General features: G+C 50.7%; 1 protein-coding gene across 2 annotated transcripts; it reads right to left on the minus strand.

Annotated features, from left to right (window-relative positions):
- Window positions 1-6,729: 6,729 nt before the first annotated feature.
- l3mbtl4 (L3MBTL histone methyl-lysine binding protein 4) lies at window positions 6,730-20,256 on the minus strand. Of its 2 annotated transcripts, none has more exons than XM_080489700.1 (18): window positions 20,108-20,256; window positions 17,322-17,358; window positions 17,122-17,207; window positions 16,550-16,654; window positions 15,956-16,091; window positions 15,763-15,854; window positions 12,247-12,389; window positions 11,082-11,158; window positions 10,864-10,949; window positions 10,675-10,785; window positions 10,488-10,602; window positions 10,285-10,375; window positions 9,212-9,331; window positions 9,048-9,125; window positions 8,783-8,856; window positions 8,477-8,640; window positions 8,206-8,268; window positions 6,730-8,122 (listed from the first exon to the last, which is right to left on the minus strand). In XM_080489700.1, exons 2-18 carry the CDS (start codon window positions 17,341-17,343, stop codon window positions 7,787-7,789), a joined length of 1,899 nt encoding a protein of 632 aa, XP_080345826.1. In that variant the 5' UTR covers window positions 17,344-17,358; window positions 20,108-20,256; the 3' UTR covers window positions 6,730-7,786. The 2 variants fall into 2 exon arrangements, with proteins under 2 accessions (XP_080345826.1, XP_080345825.1); XM_080489699.1 differs by having other exon boundaries at window positions 9,203-9,331; window positions 20,108-20,250.
- Between the last annotated feature and the right edge of the window lie 3,040 nt (window positions 20,257-23,296).

The following is a 23,296-nucleotide window of genomic DNA, read 5'->3' on the forward strand; positions in this document are numbered from 1 at the left end:
CCTGATGGATTATTGGTTTTCACTCAAACATCAGGCTCCACCCACATGGATTACAGATTAACCCCTCCCCCACCCATCCAGCTGTCACTCATCAACTGCTGCAGCTGCAGGATTGACCGTCCAGGAGGATTGTGGGAAATGTAGTCATCAGCTGCTGCAGCTGGACTGCCGCCTCCACCCAGGACTGCCTCCCCATGCTGATCCCCCTCCACCTAGGACCTCTCCCCTCCACCCAAGACTGCCCCCCCTCCCCATGGTGAGCCCCCTGGGAAATTGTCGTGATTATTAATTAGATTGCAGTAACTGCTTAGGAGGAAATTACATTTATTTTGAAGGGACAGTGTTCAGGCAGGACCAATTCAATTCAACTTTATTTATAAAGCAGCAAACAGAACACAGTCATTTCTAGGAGCTTTTAACAGAGAAACTCAACAATCAAATCCACATGAGCAGCAGAGCGACTGGGGAGAAAAACCTCCCTCTAACTGGAAGAAACCTGCAGAACCAGACTCAGAGGAGAGAAACCTGCAGAACCAGACTCAGAGGAGAGAAACCTGCAGAACCAGAATCAGAGGAGGGGAAACCTGTAGAACCAGACTCAGAGGAGAAACCTGCAGAACCAGACTCAGAGGAGGAGAAACCTGTAGAACCAGACTCAGAGGAGAAACCTGCAGAACCAGAATCAGAGGAAAAACCTGCAGAACCAGACTCAGAGGAGAAACCTGTAGAACCAGACTCAGATGAGAACCTGCAGAACCAGAGTGAGAGGAGGAAGAATCAAAGGGGGGCAAAAAGACAGGTTGGGGTAGAGAGAGAGAGGTGTGTGTGTGTGGGGGGGGGGGGGGGGGGGGGGGGGGGGGGGGTCTTGAAACGGCCCTAACTGTAAGCTTTAGTAAATAGAAAAGTCTTGAGTCTGACCTTAAAAGTAGAGATTGTTCAGCTTCCCTAACTGAAACTAGAAGCTGGTTCCACATGAGAAAGCTAAACGCTCCACCTCCATTCTACTTTTAGAAAACCTAGGAACCTCCAGGGGGCAGCACTGAGAGCCAAGTGTTCTGTAAAAAACCTCGGAACCTCCAGGGGGCAGCAACGGGGCTTTAGAGAAATCTTCTTTTGTCTCATAAAGAATCATGTCTGATTCTGCAGTCAGTTTCCATGACGACCAGTTTTACTGTTGGAACCTCTGAGTTTCCATGACGACCAGTTTCACTGTTGAAACCTCTGAGTTTCCATGACGACCAGAGTCACTGTTAGAACCTCCCGTCTACTGTGCAGGAAGCAGGAGGACATTTCTCAGAACACATCAGCCTCTAGGAGGCGCTGTCTGACTTCATCGAGACAAACTCCTGGACGGTCAATCGAAGGTTGGACTGTGACTTTGTCTCTTCCACCACTCACTCTCACACTCCATCAACACCCACTCTCACCCCGCACTCCCCCCACTGTTACACTCCATCAACACCCACTCTCACACTGCATCAACCCCCACTCTCACACTCCATCCCCCGCTTTCACCCTTCACCCTTCACCCGCACACTCAATCACCCCGCACTCTCACACTTATCCCCCCCCACTCTCACACCTCCCTCCCCCACTCTCACACTCCACCCCCCCACTCTTACACTCCAACCCCCACTCTCACACTTCACCTCCCCTCACACTCACACTCCACCCCGCACTCTCACACTTATCCCCCCCCCACTCTCACACCTCCCTCCCCCACTCTCACACTCCAACCCCCACTCTCACACTTCACCTCCCCTCACACTCACACTCCACCCCGCACTCTCACACTTATCCCCCCCCCACTCTCACACCTCCCTCCCCCACTCTCACACTCCATCCCCCACTCTCACATTCCATCACCCCTCACTCTCACCCACCACCACCACCACCCTACTTTCACACTCCATTAACCCCCCCATCTCCCCTCCACCCACCCTCACAGTTTTTACACTAATTTTTAACTTTTTCCTCTTCATCTGTTCCAAGAACTCTGATTGTAGCCCTGAACGTTTCTTTGTTTTATGGCAAATGAAACTGATTCTGATTTCTAAACATCAGAGGAACATCAGAGGAACAGCATAGGAACATTAGAGGAACATCAGAGGAACATTAGAGGAACAGCAGAGGAACATTAGAGGAACATCAGAGGAACATTAGAAGAACATCAGAGGAACAGTAGAGGAACGGCATAGGAACATTAGAAGAACATCAGAGGAACATTAGAGGAACAGCATAGGAACATTAGAGGAACAGCAGAGGAACATCACAGGAACATTAGAAGAACATCAGAGGAACAGTAGAGGAACGGCATAGGAACATTAGAGGGACACCAGAGGAACATTAGAGGAACATTAGAAGAACATCAGAGGAACAGTAGAGGAACGGCATAGGAACATTAGAGGGACACCAGAGGAACATTAGAGGGACACCAGAGGAACATTAGAAGAACATCAGAAGAACATTAGAGGAACAGCAGAGGAACATTAGAAGAACATCAGAGGAACAGAAGAGGAACAGCAGAGGAACAGCAGAGGAACATCTCAGAGTTGTTTGGCTTTGTGTCATTCCAGAGTCTCCTGCTGACCTGCTGGCCTCCCTCGTCTTCTTTCAACCCACATAGCTTCTCCTCTGCTCATCCTCTGCTCTTCCTGTGCTCCTCTGACACTCCTCAGGAGAAAAGCTCTTCTGCTCCTCCTCTGCTCCTCAGGAGAAAAGCTCCTCTGTGAAGCGTCCAGCCGATGTTCTGATGTCACTGCTCGGTGATCCTTGTCCTCGGCCTGCATCAGCTGTGAGATTGGTAGTTGGCAAGCTCCGCCTCCTGAGGGGCGGGGCCAGTGAGGAGGAGGACAGGAGGTGCGAGAAGGAGGAGAGCGAGGGGTGGGAGGGGCTGAGGGTGGACCAGGAGAGGAGCAACATGGCGTCACTGCAGAGAGCTCCTCGGGGGAGAGTGGAGGACCTCAGAAGAAGAGGAAGACATTCCTCCTTCTCCTCCTCCCTTCCTCCCCCATCGACGCCTTGCTCCTCCCCCAGTCTGACACTAGAGGTCACTGTGGAGCCACGGCCGGTCCCAGCCCGAGCCGAGCAGCTACGGCGAGCAGCCGGCGGGCGTGGCTGGCACAGTGGTAAGGTGAAGGAGGTCCAAGCGGCAGAGCTCAACGTCGGGATGGTGGCGGGAGGAGTGTCGGGCTGCTGCTCCTGCTCCACACTGAACACTTCGTCCCCTCCTCCGCCGCCCGGCGGACGCCGCCACAGCGACGCCGAGTACGGCCGCGGCTTTGCTTCCAGGCTCCGGGACTGGACGTAGTTCACCAGGCCATTGAGGGGATTGGTTGCTGTGTGGTGGGCGGAGCCTGAGCCGGCACGGTGGGTGGAGCCGTGGAGGTCGATGACGGTGGAGTAAATGTCCCGCAGGCTGATGACCTTGGTCTTCCGGTCACGGTTCTCGTGAAGGACGGCGTTGGCACAGATGAAGAGGAAGATCCCAACGCCCATGACGAGAGGCCCCAACACCTTCAGCCAATCAGAGCTCAGATACCTGCAGACAAAATTTGTGACTGCAACATCATGAAATAACTGAACGGAAACCAAGGTCTGAAGGACCAGTAGAACCTCCTGAAGAACCAGCAGAACCTCCAGAGGAACCAGTAGGACTTCCTGAAGGACCAGTAGAACCTCCTGAAGGACCAGCAGAACCTCCAGAGGAACCAGTAGGACCTCCTGAAAGACCAGCAGAACCTCCTGAAGGACCAGCAGAACTTCCTGAACGGGCAGTAGAGCCTCCAAAAGAACCAGTCAGACCTCCTGAAGGACCGGCAGAACCTCCTTCAGACGGGCCAGTAGAACCTCCAGAGGAACCAGTAGAACCTCCTGGAGGACCAGTAGAACCTCCAGAGGCATCAGCAGAACCTCCAGAGGAACCAGTAGAACCTCCTGAGGAACCAGTAGAACCTCCTGAGGAACCAGTAGAACCCAAGTGAACAGATGTCTTTACCTGTCCAGAAAGTTTTCCAGGAAGCTTCGTGAAGGAGCTTGCATTGTCTCATTGATACTGTTGGTTTGGTTAAAATCATCATCTCCTCCTCTTCCTCCTCCTCTTTCTTTTCCTCCTCCTCTCAGGTCCTCCTCCACCTCGGCTTCCTGGAAAGATTCAGAGGAACAAAAAAATAGTCAGAACCTGAAAGACTCAAAAGCTGCGGTCCCACCGCAGTACGTGCTGGAGCGGGCCAGTACGGTACAGTACTGTATAGTGCTGTATGTACTATAGTGGTGGTCTGGTGGTCTAGTGGGCTGGTGGGCTGGTGGTCTTGTGGGGGTCTGATGGGGGTCTAGCGGTCTCGGGGTTTAGTGGTCTGGTTGAGGTCTTGTGGTCTGGTGGGGTCTGGGGGTCTAGTGGTCTGATGGGGGTCTGGTGGTCTGGTGGGGGTCTGGGGGTCTAGTGGTCTGGGGGTCTATTGGTCCTGTGGGGGTCTGGGTATCTGGTGGGGGTCTAGTGGTCTGGTGGGGATCTGGTGGTCTAGTGGTCTGGTTGGGGTCTATTGGTCTGGTTGGGGTCTAGTGGGCGGAGCCTACCGCTGCAGGTGCAGTCTCTGGGACGGTAGGATCAGGTGCAGTCTCTGGGCCGGTGGGATCAGGTGCAGTCTCTGGGCCGGTAGGTTCCACCCACGCCGTGGCCTGAGTCGTGGTTTTGATGGACTGGTTTTGAGGACTATCGCCCTCCTGTGACGGGATATTGAAGAACAGTCCATGACGAGGCCAGTAGCCCAGAGACGCCATGACTCCGCCCACCAGCAGAACCAGGATGCCAAGCCCCGCCCCCAGACCCGACAGCGAGCAGAGCTTTAGTTCCGCCTTTACCACCACCATCTCGCTCCGCCTGCAAGGCGGAGTCACAGGACAATGTGACTTCACTGTGACATCACTTAGACAGACACCTGGTGACATCACTGAGACAGACAGCTTGTGACATTACTGGTGACATCACTGAGACAGACACCTGGTGACATCACTGAGACAGACAGCTTGTGACATTACTGGTGACATCACTGAGACAAACACCTGAGTGTGTGTGTGTGTGTGTGTGTGTGTGTGTGTGTGTGTGTGTGTGTGTGTGTGTGTGTGTGTGTGTACCTCCTCCTCCTCCTCTGTGTGTGTGTGTGTACCTCCTCCTCCTCCTCTTCCTCCTCTTCCTCTCTCCAGGTGTGGGAGTCTTCCCCCTCTCCTCTTTTCTCCGAGCGTTGATCCTCAGCAGTCCTCCGGTAGCGATCATCTTCCACCAATCACGAGCTGCTCAGAGTGTTAGGCCACGCCCACTGCCTGTTAACTGAGATGTACAGGTGGAGTTTCACTTTGAGTGCCGAAAAAACCTCAGTCTAACCCTCTCACCCTTTAATCTTCTCACCCTTTAATCCTCTCACCCTTTCATCTTCTCACCCTTTCATCTTCTCACCCTTTAACCTTCTCACCGTTTAATCCTCTCACACTTTAACCCTCTCACCCTTTAATCTTCTCACCCTTTCATCCCCTCACCCTTTAATCCTCTCAGTTTAACCCGCTCACCCTTTAACCTTCTCACCCTTTAATCCTCTCACCCTTTAATCCTCTCACCGTTTAATACTCCCACCCGTTAACCCTCTCACCCTTTAATCTTCTCACCCTTTAACCCTCTCACCCTTTAATCTTCTCACTCTTTAATTCTCTCACCCTTTAACCTTCTCACCCTTTAATCCTCTCACCCATTAACCCTCTCACCCTTGAATCTTCTCATCCTTTAACCCTCTCACCCTTTAACCCTCTCACCCTTTAACCTTCTCACCGTTTAACCCTCTCACCCTTTAACCCTCTCACCCTATAATCTTCTCACCTTTTGATCCTATCACCCTTTAATCATCTCACTCTATAATCTTCTCACCCTTTAATCTTCTCACTGTTTAACCCTCTCACCGTTTAACCCTCTCATCCTTTAACCTCCTCACCCTTTATAATCTTCTCACCCTTTAACCCTCTCACCCTTTAATCTTCTCACTCTTTATCCCGCTCACCCTTTAACCTTCTCACCCTTTAACCCTCTCACCCTACAATCTTCTCACTCTATATCCCGCTCACCCTTTAATCCTCTCACCCTCATGAACCTGGAATTGGTGAAACACCAACAGTTTCAAATCAGATTGATTAGACCTGATGGAGACGAAGGGGATGAGGAAACTCCTCCTCCTCCTCTTCCTCCTAGATGAACACTACAACTCCCACAATGCACTTCTCACTGGACTCCAGACTGCAGCAAGATTGCAAGCAAGCCGAGTGTCCTCACGTCCCCCCCCCCCCCCCCCCCCTACACACACACACACACACACACACACACACACACACACACACACACACACACACACACACACACAGAGTAATAAGAGATGTCTCACAGATGGTGTCGTTTCTGCTTCTTGTTTCTGTGTCTCCTCGTTCTTCTGTTACTGCAGCAAAGACAGAGGGGGAGAGAGGGGGAGCGAGGGAGAGAGATTGAGGGAGAGGGAGGGGGAGGGAGAGAAGAGGGAGAGAAAGAGAGAGAGGCAGGGAGGCAGGGAGAGAGGAAGGAGGGAGGGAGAGAAGAGAGGGAGGGAGTGATGAGAAGGGAGGGAGGGAAGAGGGAGAGAGAGGGGTAGATAGACAGGTAGTTTTCACTCGTTCAGGCTCGCAGTTTGTTCCTGAAGAGAAGATAAACATCACAACTCGGATCGAAAACTTTATTCAGCAAAACAGGAACAATCAGACTGTTACCATGGAAACCTGATGACAGTCCAGCAGGAAGTACAAATAAATATAGAACTGCATAAAACTTACAAATATAAACATCCTGAGAGGGGCGGAGCTACAGTCTCCACCATCCGGAGAGTGGGAGGAGTGAGTCTCCACTGTCCTGAGAGGGGGCGGAGCTACAGTCTCCACCATCCAGAGTCCTGAGAGGGGGCGGAGCTACGGTCTCCACTGACCAGAGTCCTGAGAGGGTTGTGGAGCTAGTCTCCACTGTCCAGAGTCCTGAGTGGAGTGGAGCTACAGTGTCCACTGTCCAATCGGAGTTCTGAGAGGGGGCGGAGCCACAGTCTCCACCAATGGTCACCAAGCCATTTGTCTCTAGTTCTTCTCCACATGCTCAGAAGAGCCAATCAGAACAAAGTTTCCTCCGTGGTGTCATGACTCCCTATCCATATTCTCCTGAACTGGTACTTTTATTTTGACAGTCCCCATAATAATGATCCAAGTTGGTAGTTTTATTTTGACAGTCACCATAATAACAATCCAACTTGGTAGTTTTATTTTGACAATCACCATAATAACAATCAAACTTGGTGGTCTGTCCACGAGCATGTCTGTGTTCTACCGTGTCTGTTTAGAGCTCGTTGTTCTCTGCTCTGTGTGTGTGTGTGTGTGTGTGTGTGTGTGTGTGTGTGTGTGTGTGTGTGTGTGTGTGTGTGTGCTTTCAGTACTAAAACTAACAGCACCAACTATTGGACAAACATGGAAACTACATTGTTTCCTGTGATTCTGCCTTTTCCATGGAAACGGATATCATTTTCTGATCCGAACACACAAACAATGTTTCCACTGTCCCATGGCATTAATGAGGTGTCGTGAACGTTACCAAAAGTGAACGTTAACGAGCTGCAGCTCACTTTCAAACTGTTCTAACTTTTTGTCTTTAAATTACTTTTTGAGCTGGTTTACGTCAGCGACTCACGTCAGGAACAGGGTTGGACACTGGGAGCCAATCATGACGTCAAAATGGAAATTAAGATTTGAAGGAGATAGCTCCGCCCACTTCAGAGCAAACACCCCCACAATTAGCGGTTGTCGACCCATCCTCGCCGTGTGATTGTCCCCCGTCCTCGCCGTGTGATTGGCCGCCGTCCTCGCCGTGTGATTGGCCCTCGTCCTCGCCGTGTGATTGGCCCCCGTCCTCGCCGTGTGATTGGCCCCCGTCCTCGCCGTGTGATTGGCCCCCGTCCTCGCTGTGTTTGAACATCAGGATAGCGTTGTAGATCTTGAGGGCAGGACCAAGCTTGATTGACATGAGCCTGACGATGTCGCGCTGAGTCAGCAGCAGGAAGGCCCGCCCATCTATTTCCTTAACAAACAGAATGGACCAATGAGACCCTGAGAACAGGCCGTGATGTCACTGACTGCACAGCAGCTGATTGGTTGACTCACCTCGTCTCTGAAGAGCTTTGCCTGATCGTCACAACCGATGAGAGACTCCACAAAGTCTGACACCTGGAGAGAGAGACAGGTCAGAGAGAGACAAGTCAGAGAGAGAGACGGGTCAGATGGAGAGACACGGGTTACACTGGAGAGGCAGACATGGCTTTTTTAAATATTATCGGAACCTGATACTGGATCGAAACTAACCTGACCCGTCTGTCTCTATCTCTCCTGTCTTTCTGTCTCTCCTGTTGGACGTGCCAGTGTGGGCCTGTCTCACCTGTTGGACGCTCCAGTGTTGGACAAGCCGACTCTCCAGCGCAGCAACGGCCGGCAACAGTTTGCGGTGTTGCTCCCAGCAGAGTGACAGGTCACGGCCCGGGTCAGGAGACAGGGCGGAAAGAAAGACAGACTGATGGAGGGCGGTCTGTAGACTGGACTCAGCTGTGTTAGAGAGACAGGTAAGGACAGACCAGGACAGACAGACAGACAGACAGACAGACGATCTGATCAGTGATGCATCAAGAAGTTTGAACAAGACGGGTTTCATCTGGATCAGACCAGAACCAGAACCTGCAGGATGTACCTGAGACGAGCGCTGTGAGGGGAAGCTCCTCCTCTTCCTGCTTCACATGGAAGGATTGGGTTAGCTGAGAAAATCTGAAGGCGGAGCCAAAAGAAAACAAGAACAAGGTAATGTCAGGTGGGTGAGGTGGGTGAGCCGTAAACATATTAACGTCAGGTGTAAACATATTAACGTCAGATGTAAACATGTAAATGCCAGGTGGGTGAGGTGTAAATATGTTAATGTCAGGTGTAAAACACCCTGTCAGCCAATCAGAGAGCAGCACCTGTCTGTCTGTCTCCTTCGTTTCATTACAGGACCAAACATCTGGTCTCCAGAGTCCGAGTATACCTGAACGCCTCGTCTGTTTAGAGAGAGAGAGAGAGGTGAGTCTTATTCTGTGGCGACAGGTAGGTATGCTCCTGTCGTCTCCGTGGTTACCCGTCTGACCGGTTGCCGTAGTGATGTGTGGTGACAGGAACGAGTGTGACACTCTTCTCTTCTTCAAGACGATCCGGAAGAACTGAACCTTTACGGAGGTTCATGTCGGAGTACGGACAGCCGAAGGCACTGAGAGAGTGAGACAGGTGGCTGAGAGAGTGAGACAGGTAGCTTAGGTGCAGATAGAGAGAGAGACAGGTAGCTGAGAGTGAGACAGGTAGCTTAGGTGCAGATAGAGTAAGACAAGTAGGTCAGAGAGTGAGACAGATAGCTGAGGCACAGATAGAGTGAGGCAGGTAGCTGGGAGAGTGAGACAGGTAGCCGAGGTGCAGATAGAGAGTGAGACAGGTAGGTTAGGTGCAGATAGAGAGTGAGACAGGTAGCCGAGAGAGTGAGACAGGTAGCTTTGGTGCAGACAGAGCGTGACACAGGTAACTGGGAGAGTGAGACAGGTAGCTGGGAGAGTGAGACAGGTAGCATAGGTGCAGATAGAGCATGAAACAGGTAGCTGAGAGAGTGAGACAGGTAGCTTTGGTGCAGACAGTGCATGACACAGGTAACTGGGAGAGTGAGACAGGTAGCTGGGAGAGTGAGACAGGTAGCTTAGGTGCAGATAGAGCATGAGACAGGTAGCCAAGAGAGTGAGACAGGTAGCTTTGGTGCAGACAGAGCGTGACACAGGTAGCTGGGAGAGTGAGACAGGTAGATTAGGTGCAGATAGAGCATGAGACAGGTAGCTTGGAGAGTGACACAGGTAGCTGAGGTGCAGATTGAGAGAGAGACAGGAAGCTGGGAGAGAGACAGATAACTGAGAGAGTGAGATAAGTCGCTGGGAGACTGAGACAGGTAGCACAGGTGCAGACAGAGAGTGAGACAAGTAGCTGAGAGAGTGAGACAGGGAGCTGAGAGAGGGAAACAGGTAGCTTAGGTGCAGATAGAGTGAGGCAGGTAGCTGGGAGAGTGAGACATGTAGCTGAGAGAGAGACAAATAACTGGGAGCGTGAGACAGGTAGATGAGGTGCAGATAGTGAGACAGGTAGCAGAGAGAGTGAGACAGGTAGCTGGGAGAGTGAGACAGGTACCTGTGGTGTCCACTGTACTTGGCTCCTCTGACGTGTCCCACTCCTCTGCAGCCTGCAGTCGGACAAACTCCCTGAGATGGCAACGACCAACCTGTCTCACACACAGACAGTGAGAGATCTCTCTCTCTCACACACACACACACACACACACACACACACACACACACACACACACACACACACACACACACACACACACACACCTGGCGGTGGTTCCAGTGGGTGTCCGGTGCGCTGGCACCAGGCAACAGGATGAAGGTCACAGAGGTCGTGGTCACACCAGAAGTCACAGGTCGTGGGCCAGCCGTCGTAGTGAATCTGCAGCACACACCTGGTTACATCATCATCATCATCAGCTGATGACATCACTACCTGCCAGTGACATCACACCTTCAGCCGGTGGTCTTGGGTGTCAGTAACCGTGGCGACACGGATCAGCATGGGGTTCCTGCAGTCCACCGCCTCCAGCCGCTGGCCGACCTGGAAGTCATGCGGTGCTCTCTGATTGGACAGAGACAGCTGTCAATCATCAGGCTGCGATGACTGACAGCTGTCAATCGCTCTGCCCCGCCCCCTCACCACTGTGAAGGCGGACGACGGAGCCGCGCTGGACTCTGCCTCCCGCAGATACTCCGCCCACAAAAACAGCTCAGGGTTTGGATGACCTGCAACACAGCAGCTGTTCTAGTGCTGCAGAGTACCACTGCATGGTACCACTACAAATACTATTGCATGGTACCACTGCAAGCACTATTGCATGGTACCATTGCCAGAGGATAAAGTGAGGAGGAGTGTACCCTGAGGGGCAGTCAGTGGTCGTCCTTGTTCTTCACACCAGCCGACAGGATGGATGTACGGACTGCTGCCGTCACACCTGGTGGTCAGACAACAGTTCCATTACCAGAGGTCAGTTCAGGTCTTAAGTAGCCATACAAGTAGTCGTATGAGTCTCCTCCCCCTCACCAGTAGTCGTACGAGTCGCCCGTCATCCCCCCTTCAGCAGTAGTTGTACGAGTCGCCCAAGTCCTCCCCCCTTCAGCAGTAGTCGTACGAGTTGCCCCCCTCTTCACCAGTAGTAGTGCGACTCTACTCCCCCTCACCAATCGTTGTACGAGTCTCCTCCCCCTCACCAGTAGTCGTACGAGTCGCCCCAGTCGTCCTACCCTCAGCAGTAGTCATACGAGTCGCCCCCCCCTTCACCAGTAGTCGTCCGAGTCTCCTCCCTCTAACCAATAGTCGTACGAGTGGCCCCCCCCTTCACCAGTAGTAGTACGAGTGCCCTCCCACCCGTAGTCGTACGAGTCGCTCCTCCTCACCAGTAGTCGTACGAGTAGACCCTCACCAGTAGTCATACGAGTCTCCTCCTCCTCACCAGTAGTCGTCTAAGTCGCCCCCCCTGCACCAGTAGCAGTACGAGCCTCCTCCCCCTAACCAGTAGTTGTACGAGTGCCCTCCCACCAGTAGTCGTACGAATCGCCCCAGTCGACCCACCATCAGCAGTAGTCGTACGAGTCGCCCCCTCTTCACCAGTAGTTTAACGACTCTCTTCCCCCTTACCAGTCGTCGTACAAGTCTCGTCCTCCCCACCAGTAGTCGTACGAGTCGACACCCCCTCACCAGTAGTCGTACGAGTCTTCTCCCCCTCACCAGTAGTCGTACAAGTCGCCCTAGTCATCGCCCACCTCAGCAGTAGTCGTACGATCCCCCCACCCTTCACCAGTAGTAGAACGAGTCTCCTCCCTCTCAGCAGTAGTCGTACGAGTCGCCCCAGTCGTCGCCCCCCTCAGCAGTCGTCCCCCCCTTTCACCAGTAGTAGTACGAGTCTCCTTCCCCTTACCAGTAGTAGTACGAGTCGTCACCCCCCTCAGTAGTAGTACGAGTCTCCTTCCCCTTACCAGTAGTCGTACGAGTCATACGAGTCGTCACCCCCCTCAGCAGTAGTATGAGTCTCCTCCCCCTCACCAGTAGTCGTACGAGTCGTCCCAGTTGTCGAAGTGGACCAGAATCTGATCGTCCATCATGGCAGCGACTGAAGCCACACAGACAAGTCCTGGATTCTTCTTGTCCACCGCCTCCAACCTCATCCCCACTCTGAACCCACTGCTCTGAGAGACCGACAGGTCAGAAAGAGAGAGAGACGGGTCAGAGAGACAGATGGGTCAGGGAGAGAAAGACGGGTCAGAGAGAGAGAGAGAGAGACAGGTCAGGGAGAGAGAGAGAGAGAGAGACGGGACAGGGAGAGAGAGAGAGACGGGTCAGGGATAGAGAGAGAGAGACGGGTCAGGGAGAGAGAGAGATGGGTCATAGAGAGAGAGAGACGGGTCAGGGAGAGAGAGAGACGGGTCAGGGAGAGAGAGAGAGATGGGTCAGGGAGAGAGAGAGAGAGACGGGTCAGGGAGAGAGAGAGATGGGTCATAGAGAGAGAGAGACGGGTCAGGGAGAGAGAGAGACGGGTCAGGGAGAGAGAGAGAGACGGGTCAGGGAGAGAGAGAGAGACAGGTAGCCTACTGACCCAGGCTGAGACCATTTAAAAGCTCAGGAAACCCTTGCAGGTGTTTGAGTTCATTAGCTGATGAGGCTGTGACACCAGGACTTTACAAAACTGAACTTTTCCATATTTCCAATATTCAAATTTTCTGAGGCCACGTTTACACGTATCTGGTATCCGAAAAAACTGTGATATTTCTCTGCACATTTACACACAAACGCAGCTCCGACTCACCACAAAGGAGGATTCCTGAAAACTGCGGCCAGGGTGGAGGTCTGGATAAGATCTGTGTCTCTGTTTGCATCTAAAGGCGGGGAGGCGGATTTTTTACCTCACAATTCGTGACGTCCCGTTTATTTCCCAGGATTCTGATTGGCTATCACGGCTTCATGCTTCTTGCTCCACTGCCCCCTACAGGTTTGGCTGCTCATAGCAGCTCTGACCCGGCTGGATATGTGGGTACATGAAAATGAAGATTTATCTTCTTTAAACGTAGAGAGGGAAATATCAGAGTACATGTAAACGTGGCCTCAGGCTGAATTTGGGTTTTTGTTATCTGTAAGCCATAATCATCAACATTTGAAGAAATAAAGGCTTGAAATATTTCACTGCGTGTCATGACCTCATATCATATATGAGTTTGACTTTCTGAAATGAGGGACAAAAAATATTCACGATATTCTAATCTTGTACCTGTGGATGTTGACAAAGCAGGAGACAGAGTCCTCTGTCCTGGCCTGAACAATCAGCAGACGACCCTGAACCACCTCAGTACGGGTCAGAACAGCAGCTTTGGTGCTGGTTCTGAAAAGTACAGCTCCCCCTGCACTAAGGTTTGTCCATGGCTGAGGGACGAAGACCGTCCCCACCAGGAACCCCAGTCCCTTTCATCTGATGGGACTGTGTGTGTTTCCTGGACAAGCAGAACCTCAAAGATTTATTGGGTTGATATTTCTGAGATGAGGACTTCTTCTGCATGTCCGTCCCTCCATTCATGTTAAGAGACGCTATGTTGAGGCTCCTCGTGGACAAAGACTAGAAGAGAGACAGGAAGACCAGAAAGCAGTTGAAAGAGAGACGCACCCTGTGAGACATGATCATTTACTTCTTCTTTAATCATTTTGCAGTCTAACCACTGCTTTTCCTCAGAGCTGTAACCTCCACCTCCTCCACCTCCTCCTCCATGTCCTCTTGGACTGGAACCTGGCTGCTCTTCAGCTCTGTCCTTCACTGACTCTCACCTCTTTACAGGAGTGACTGCAGGAGGCTGCTTCATCCTCCTCCTCCTCCTCCTCATCTCCTGTCACTATGATGAAGCTGCTTCATCCTTCTGCTCCTCCTCCTCATCCCCTGTCATTATGATGAAGCTGCTTCATCCTCCTCCTCCTCCTCCTCATCTCCTGTCATTATGATGAAGCTGTCAACGGTGTCTGTGTCATGAGAAGATCTCAGTTTAATGAGGTCACAACACTTTTCCTTCCTGTACATTTATTCCTTTTACCTTCACTGAAACCTTGATCCAGCTCTGAGCAGCAGCTCCCCAATCACAATCTGAAAACCCGGCACTGCCGCAGCGGTGGCAGCAGCAGCAGGAGAAGCAGCAGGGGCAGCAGGAGAAGCAGCGGCAGGAGAAGCAGCAGGGGCAGCAGGAGAAGCAGCGGCAGGAGAAGCAGGAGCAGCAGGAGAAGCAGCGGCAGGAGAAGCAGGGGCAGCAGGAGAAGCAGCGGCAGGAGAAGCAGGAGCAGCAGGAGAAGCAGCGGCAGGAGAAGCAGGGGCAGCAGGAGAAGCAGCGGCAGGAGAAGCAGGAGCAGCCGCAGGAGAAGCAGGAGAAGCAGGAGCAGCCGCAGGAGAAGCAGGAGAAGCAGGAGCAGCAGGAGCAGCGGCAGGAGAAGCAGGAGCAGCAGGAGAAGCAGGAGAAGCAGGAGCAGCGGCAGGAGAAGCAGGAGCAGCAGGAGAAGCAGGAGCAGCGGCAGGAGAAGCAGGAGCAGCAGGAGAAGCAGGAGCAGCAGGAGCAGGAGCAGGAGAAGCAGGAGCAGCGGCAGGAGCAGCAGCAGGAGCAGAAGCAGACACCAGCGGTAGAACCCGCGGCAGCAGTAGGAGAACCCGCGGGAGCCATACCAGACCCTGCAGCTGTCTCTGTGGACACGCCACATGTTCATGTCCCACATCACCACACTCAAAACATGCAGGCTGACCTGCTGGCTTACACCGTGTAGTACACCATGTAGTACACCGTGTAGTACACCATGTAGTACACCATGTAGTACACCATGTAGTACACCGTGTAGTACACCGTGTAGTACACCGTGTAGTACACCGTGTTTCACCCTGAAGGGAACCTCCAGAGTCTGGGTTGAGACTCCAGGAACATGAACTCCCGTCTCCTCAGAGACCCATATGTCTCAGTTTGGGGTCTCTGGACCCTGATTCACCTTTTTAAAACAACTCGCCACTTTACCAAACCTGCGCAGCTCGTTTTCTAACAGCTGGTTCCTGATGAACGGAGGAACCGTGCGGACGGAACCGACAGCGGGGAACAAAGTATGAATCCTGATCACCACTCCGCTTTCTATCAGCTGGAACACCAGAGGCTCGTCCTCCAGGAACACCACCACAGCTTTATTCCTCCTGGACGCAGACAGGACCTGATCAAACCCACCGCCAGCAGAACTTCCTCCACACTGACAGCACCATCAACCCCCTGACGGAGGGGCGGAGCGGAGCCGGCGTCTCGGGGGACGCCATGTCTCCTGGAGAAAGACTCCCACAGAGCTCACAGCAACACTCAGGGAAAGAAACTAACTGACCTGATCATGTAGTGAAAGAAGATCAGTAGAAAAACCAGATAAATCAGAAGCTCACACAACCTCCACCACCTCACTCACACTGGAAACGAGAGACAGAGACAGACAGAGACAGAGAGAGAAGGGTCAGGGACACAGGTAGGTAGAGAGAGAAGTACAGAGAGAGAGAGACAGGTGAGTACTGACTGCAGTGCGACAGGTGAACAAGGAGGGCGGAGCAGCACAAGAGCCTGTGGACTGAAGGTAAGCCGGCCAATCGAAGTCCGTCTCACTGTGACCTTAAGACAGGACAGACAGGTGAGGGAGAGAAACAGGTGATGGAGACAAGTGTGACTGAGACATGTCTGTGAGCCTCATCAGTTGGGCTAAAAGAGCTCACCTCTGGGTGGGTGGAGCTTATGGTGGTGTTCTTGACACCAGCCGGCCGGCCGGATTCCTGCTGAGTCAGCGTTTACCCAGAAGTCATAGCTCTCCGAGTAGCCGTCGATGTGGAGACGTAGCCGACAGCCAATCACCTGCCAGAGAGAGATTACATTAATATCTAATTTAGTAGTCCACAATGTAGTATTTAGTAGTCCACAATCCAGTATTTAGTAGTTCACAATGTAGTACTTAAAATGTATTTTTTCAAAATATTTCGGTGTTTCTCTTTTTATATTTACTTGATTTTATTTTATGATTCTATAGTAAGAAAACATATATATTTGACAAGCACTGGTTGCTGCTTCAAGTACTAAGGAGTAATACAGTGTTATAAGGAAATATAAATAAATACTAAATATAAATCCTAGAGGACACACTGCACATTCACTCCTCTTGTAATCTGATTACTTACCTGTGTGCTTTTCATTTGTCTATTAGAACTCTCAGCAACATTCATGAGAAAACATGATCCTCTGTGAGTGTGTGTGTGTGTGTGTGTGTGTGTGTGTGTGTGTGTGTGTGTGTGTGTGTGTGTGTGTGTGTGTGTTACCTCAGCTACACTCAGAACACAGAACATGGACGGGTGCATCGGGTCGACTCCTTCCAGCTTCATTCCAACTTTAAAGCCTGATTTCATTCTGGGAAAAGCCTGAGACTGAGAGACAGGCAGAGAGACAGACAGGCAGTTAGACAGACAGACAGAGAGACAGACAGGCAGAGAGACAGACAGGCAGAGAGACAGACAGGCAGAGAGACAAACAGACAAGCAGAGCGACAGACAGACAGGCAGAGAGACAGACAGACAGGCAGAGAGACAGACAGACAGGCAGAGAGACAGACAGGCAGAGAAAGAGATACAGTTCTATAGAACCAAACATCTATAGAACTAGAACTATGTTAAGATCACAGACACTGCTTCAGAACCACAAACGACTGGAAAAAGTTCCTGTCGTCTTCCAGAAGGTGAAACCCGTCATCACCATCTTCAGCATTATCTTCATCACCATTATCATCAACATCATCTTCATAGTGTGTGTGTGTGTGTGTGTGTGTGTGTGTGTGTGTGTGTGTGTGTGTGTGTGTGTGTGTGTGTGTGTGTGTGTGTGTGTGTGCGTGCGTTACCGGAGTGAAGACGGAGGCGGGAGCAGCTTCAGCGTTCTGTTGTTTCAGGTACTGCTGCCACGACCACGACCGCCGCCGCACACTCACTGAGGACAACATGTCGGCCAATCAGAGCAGCTATCTGAGCCGTTGGCCAATCAGAGCCGCTCTCTGAGCTGTTGGCCAATGAGAAAGCAGGACAGGCAGCCGGTGTGCGTTACCTGTAGTGAATCTGTTGTTCATCTCCAGGATTTTCACCTGTTGAGAAACAAAAAGTAGTTTGGGAAATGATCACTAACTAACTGACACACCTGATGGTCACGTCACTGCGGTTACCATGGAAACCAAGTCCAAGCTCTTTTATTAAAGGGTTGTGGGCCGCAAGCTAGGTGTCTGACTGCTGGATGACTGACTGCTGGGTGTCTGACTGCTGGGTGGGTGACTGATGGGTGACGTAGTGTTGACGGTGTGACGTAGGGTTGACGGCGTGACTTAGGGTTGGCAGAGTGACGTAGTGTTGATGTCATGTAGTGCTGGCGGTGTGACGTAGTGTTGGCGGTGTGACGTAGCGTGGACGTTGTGATTTAGTGTTGACGGTGTGATGTAGGGTTGACGGTGTGACGCAGTGCCAACGGTCTGAAGTAGTGTTGGCGGTGTGACGTTGTGACGTAGAGTGGACGGTGTGACGTAGTGTTGGCGATGTGACGTAGTGTTGGCGGTGTGACGTAGGGTTGACGGTGTGACGTAGGGTTGACGGTGTGAGGTAGAGTTGACGGTGTGACGTAGGGTTGGCGGAGTGACGTACTGTTGACGGTGACATAGGGTTAGCGGTGTGATGTAGAATTGGCAGTGTGACGTAGAATTGGTGGCGTCACCTAGCGTTGACGGTGTGACGTAGGGTTGGCGGTGTGACATAGCGTTGACGGTGACGTATGGTTGACGGTGTGACGAAGGGTTGACGGTGTGACGCAGGGTTGGCGGGTTTGCCGTAGTGTTGACGTTGACGTAGGGTTGACGGTGTGACGTGGTGTTGGCGGTGTGACGTAGAATTGGTGGCGTCACCTAGCGTTGACGGTGTGACGTAGGGTTGGCGGTGTGACATAGCGTTGACGGTGACGTACGGTTGACGGTGTGACGTAGGGTTGACGGTGTGACGTAGGGTTGGCGGAGTGACGTACTGTTGACGGTGACATAGGGTTGGCGGTGTGATGTAGAATTGGCGGTGTGACGTAGAATTGGTGGCGTCACCTAGCGATGATGGTGTGACGTAGGGTTGGCGGTGTGACATAGCGTTGACGGTGACGTAGGGTTGACGGTGTGACGTAGGGTTGACGGTGACGTAGGGTTGGCGGTGTGACGTAGTGTTGGCGGAGTGACTTAATGTGGAAGGTGTGAGGTAGTGTTGGTGGTGTGACGTAGGGTTGACGGCGTGACTTAGGGTTGGCGGAGTGACGTAGTGTTGATGTCATGTAGTGCTGGCGGTGTGACGTAGTGTTGGCGGTGTGACGTATTGTGGACGGTGTGAGGTAGTGTTGGTGGTGTGACGTAGGGTTGGTGGTGACGTAGGGTTGGCTGTGTGACGTAGTGTTGACGGTGACATAGGGTTGACGGTGTGACGTAGGGTTGACGGTGACGTAGGGTTGGCGGAGTGACGTACTGTTGACGGTGACATAGGGTTAGCGGTGTGATGTAGAATTGGCAGTGTGACGTAGAATTGGTGGCGTCACCTAGCGTTGACGGTGTGACGTAGTCAACGTAGTCAACGTGTGTCAACGTAGTGTTGACGGTGACATAGGGTTGACGGTGTGACGTAGTGTGTGTGACGTAGTGTCAACGTAGTGTTGACGGTGACATAGGGTTGACGGTGTGACGTAGTGTTGACGGTGACGTAGGGTTGACGGTGTGATGTCGTGTTGACGGTGTGACGTAGTGTGGACGGTGACATAGGGTTGGCGGTGCGACGTAGGGTTGGTGGTGACGTAAGGTTGGTGGTGTGACGTAGTGTTGACGGTGACATAGGGTTGACGGTGTGACGTAGTGTTGACGGTGACGTAGGGTTGATGGTGACTTAGGGTTGGCGGTGTGACGTAGTGTTGACGATGACATAGGATTGACGGTGTGACGTAGGGTTGGCGGTGTGGCGTAGTGTTGACGGTGTGATATAGGGTTGGCGGTGTGATGTAGTGTGGACGGTGACATAGGGTTGGTGGTGTGACGTAGGGTTGGTGGTGACGTAAGGTTGGCGGTGTGACGTAGTGTTGACGGTGACATAGGGTTGACGGTGTGACGTAGGGTTGGCGGAGTGATGTAGTGTTGACGGTGAGATGTAGGGTTGGCGGTGTGACGTAGTGTTGACGGTGAGATGTAGGGTTGGCGGTGTGACGTAGTGTGGACGATGAAGTACGGTTGGCGGTGTGACGTAGTGTTGACGGTGAGATGTAGGGTTGGCGGTGTGACGTAGTGTTGACGGTGAGATGTTGGGTTGGCGGTGTGACGTAGTGTTGACGGTGAGATGTTGGGTTGGCGGTGTGACGTAGGGTTGGCGGTGTGACGTAGTGTTGACGGTGAGATGTTGGGTTGACGGTGTGACGTAGGGTTGGCGGTGTGACGTAGTGTTGACGGTGAGATGTTGGGTTGGCGGTGTGACGTAGTGTTGACGGTGAGATGTTGGGTTGACGGTGTGACGTAGGGTTGGCGGTGTGACGTAGTGTTGACGGTGAGATGTTGGGTTGGCGGTGTGACGTAGTGTTGACGGTAAGATGTTGGGTTGGCGGTGTGACGTAGGGTTGGCGGTGTGACGTAGTGTTGACGGTGAGATGTTGGGTTGGCGGTGTGACGTAGTGTTGACGGTGAGATGTAGGGTTGGCGGTTTGACGTAGTGTTGGCGGTGTGACGTAGTGTTGACGGTGAGATGTTGGGTTGGCGGTGTGACGTAGTGTTGGTGGTGTGATGTAGTGTGGGCGGTGTGATGTAGTGTTTTAATCCGGGTATTAATGCTCTAACGTACCGTCAGTCAGGAAACAGACGCAGGCGCGCGCCGCGGCTCGTCCCAAAGTGGAACCTCCGAGACCTGCAGGACGGGAGAACCGACACCGGAACGATCCGGACTCTGACGGAGTTCACACACCGAGAAACACGGAAATACACACCGACAGTAGTGCGCATGCGCTCGCAGGTCCGAGCCGGCCTCCACATAGATCAATAACATTAGAACATTAAGAGACTTATAACAGTAGATCACAGCACAGTCTTACAACAAAAATATTATATCACATACTTTTTAAATGTAGCTCCTATCACAGACTTATATCGGTAGATCAGATCACTGTCTTATAACAAATCACATCACCTACTTTTAACAGTAGATCGGACTTATAACACTAGATCACACCACAGGTACAACAATATAACACATAACATACTTTTTTTTAAAAATCTTTATCGTTTTTAAATTTAAAGACAAAGACAACAAGCAAGAGACATTTACATCAATTACCATCTTTTAAACATATAATTACAATAACAAGAGATTACAAATAGAATTACAAATACAATGGCGATGAATCCAAGACTTCAGGCAGTAAAGAGTAACAGCTTCAACGCTTGAAAACAAGTTTAGTACCAGCCTCTTTAGGAGTATCTAAATAAATGTCTAAATAAGACCAGGAGTTCCTCCTGGCGAGGTCTGGGCTTTCTGTAGTCCAACATAGGAGAAGAAGGGGTCCCGTATTTTATACAATGAAGAGGCTTTGTCCTTGAGCCAGTCGGTCATTGTCTCCAGGGGGAAGAGTTCTATTATATTCTGTATCTACATTGAGGGCTGAGGAGGTTTGTCTCAGATCCACTGAGTAAGATGCGTCTTCAAGCACCAAACAAAAGGACATCAAGGAGTTTCATCATGTCGGGATTGAGATTAAGAGCAAACCAAGAATACGAGACACAGGCTTAAGATCTTTGTACCAAATATTACAGAAATTTCTTTACATACATTTTCCCAAAACATTTTGATGAAAGGACAGTCGAAGACACGGTGGGAGTATGTCCCCTCAGTGAAAGTACATTTATTACAATACTTTGAAAAAGAAGGGTTGAACTACAGTGGTGTAGTTTGAAGCCTGTAAATAATTTTGAATTGCATTTCCTTAACCTCGTTAGTGGACAGACAACCAGGTGGGTCGAGACAGACATGTCTCCACTCATCATCCGAGATTATTGGAGCAAAGTCAGCGTCCCAAAGTGACGTCAGAGGGACGCGCGTAGACATCAGGTAGATTTCAGGTCCTTTCTAACCCGTTCCCAAAGATCCCTGCCCAGGCACGCCAGACCCCCCCTCTTCAAGTCGGAGCTGTAACTTCTGGAGTTTTAATCTGGCTCGTTGCTTTTTCCCTCAAAAGGAAGACGATGAGCTGTTTAAAATAGAGACTGATTTTCAAGTTAAAAGAACTGGAATCATTTGAAAAAACACATAAAGCAGCCGAGGGAGTATGTTCATTTTAAAAAGATTGATTCTACCCAAAAAAAGATAAAGGGAGGGAAGTCCAGCGGGCCAAATCTTTAATTCTGCAGATTACAGGCAGAGAGTTGGTTTTCTACCGACCAGAGAGGGATGGAGGGATGAATGTACCCAGATAGACAAACCCAGCAGGGGACCATCGGAAAACATCACATACTTTTAAGAGTAGATCAAATCACAGACTTATAGCGGTAGAACATATCACGGTTGCAACAATATAACACATCACATACTTTTAAGAGTAGATCAAATCACAGACTTATAATGGTAGAGGAAATCACAGACTTATAGCAGTAGATCACATCACAGTTGCAACAATATAGCACATCACATATTTTTAACAGTAGAACAAATCACAGACTTACAACGGTAGTTCAAATCACAGACTTATAACAATAAATCACAAACACTTTTAACAGTAGAACAAATCACAGACTTATTGCAGTAGATCACATCACAGTTGCAACAATATAACACATCACATATTTTTAACAGTAGAACAAATCACAGACTTACAACGGTAGTGGAAATCACAGACTTATAACTGTAGATTACATCACAGTCTTTTAACAATATATCACATCACACAATTTTAAAAGTAGATCATATCAGATTTATAACTGTAGGCCATGTCAATGTCATGCAATGTATAACAGTAGATCACATCGCAGATAGTAACTCACAACACTAGTTCACATCACGTACTTATAGCAGTAGATCTAACAAACTTATAACAGTAGATCACACACCCAAGTCGTATAACAATAAATCACATTACATACTTTTAACAGTAGATTATATTACAGACTTATAACAGTAGATCACATTGCGATTATAACAGTAGATCACAACAGTAGATCACATAATAAACTTATAGCAGTAGATGACAAACTACTAACAGTAGATCACTTCACAGACATTTGTCATTTATTTGGCGGTTGGTAGAGCGGTCGTCTCCCAATCGGAAGGTTGCAGGTTTCATTCCCATCTCTGCCTGCCGACATGCCAAAGTGTCCTTGGGCAAGACGCTGAACCCCAAATGGGTGCAGCCTCCATTGGTGTGTGAATGTGTGTGTGAATGGGTGAATGTGATGAGCTATGTAAAGCGCTTTGGGGCTGTTGTCAGCGAAAAGGTTCTATATGAGTGAGTCCATTTATCATTATTTCATTTATTTGAAAAGGAAATAATGAGAAACTGTAGATCACAACAGGAGATCAACAGACTTGTAACAGTAGATTACATCAGTCTTATAAATAAAAGTAGATCACAACACAGATGTATAATAGTAGATCACTAGTAGACTTATAATAGAAGATCACAACTGGAGATCACATTACGTACTTATAAGGGTAGATCAGAACACATAATTATAACAGTAGATCACATTACAGACTTATAACAGTAGATCACATAATGGATAATATCACAGACTTATAACACTAGCACACAACCCAGATTTATAACAGTAGAGCAGACCTCTGTTATTGGATCTCCTCCCCCTCGTCTTCCACCACCTTCTCCTCTTCCTCCTCCACCTCCACCTCCTCCCCCACCCCCACCTCCTCCTCATCCTGCTCTTCCCCCTCCCCCTCTGGTCCCCGTCCCCCCCCCCCCACCACTCCTCTGCCTCCCCTCCTCATCCTGCTCTTCCTCCTCCTCCACCTCCTTCCCCTCCCCTCTTC

This window comes from Lipophrys pholis (genome assembly GCF_963383615.2).
Source record: "Lipophrys pholis genome assembly, chromosome: 20".
Taxonomy (NCBI): domain Eukaryota; kingdom Metazoa; phylum Chordata; class Actinopteri; order Blenniiformes; family Blenniidae; genus Lipophrys; species Lipophrys pholis.

Bases quoted from the DNA above. Each gene is read 5' to 3' on its own strand.
- l3mbtl4 (XM_080489699.1), bottom strand. From the start codon at position 17,343: ATGAACAACAGATTCACTACAG. The intron at 10,786-10,863 runs GTGAGGGGGCGG...CTGTCCAATCAG, and splicing joins CGTCGTCCGCCTTCACAGTG to AGAGCACCGCATGACTTCCA. The intron at 8,269-8,476 runs GTGAGACAGGCC...CTCTCTCTCCAG, and splicing joins AACACTGGAGCGTCCAACAG to GTGTCAGACTTTGTGGAGTC.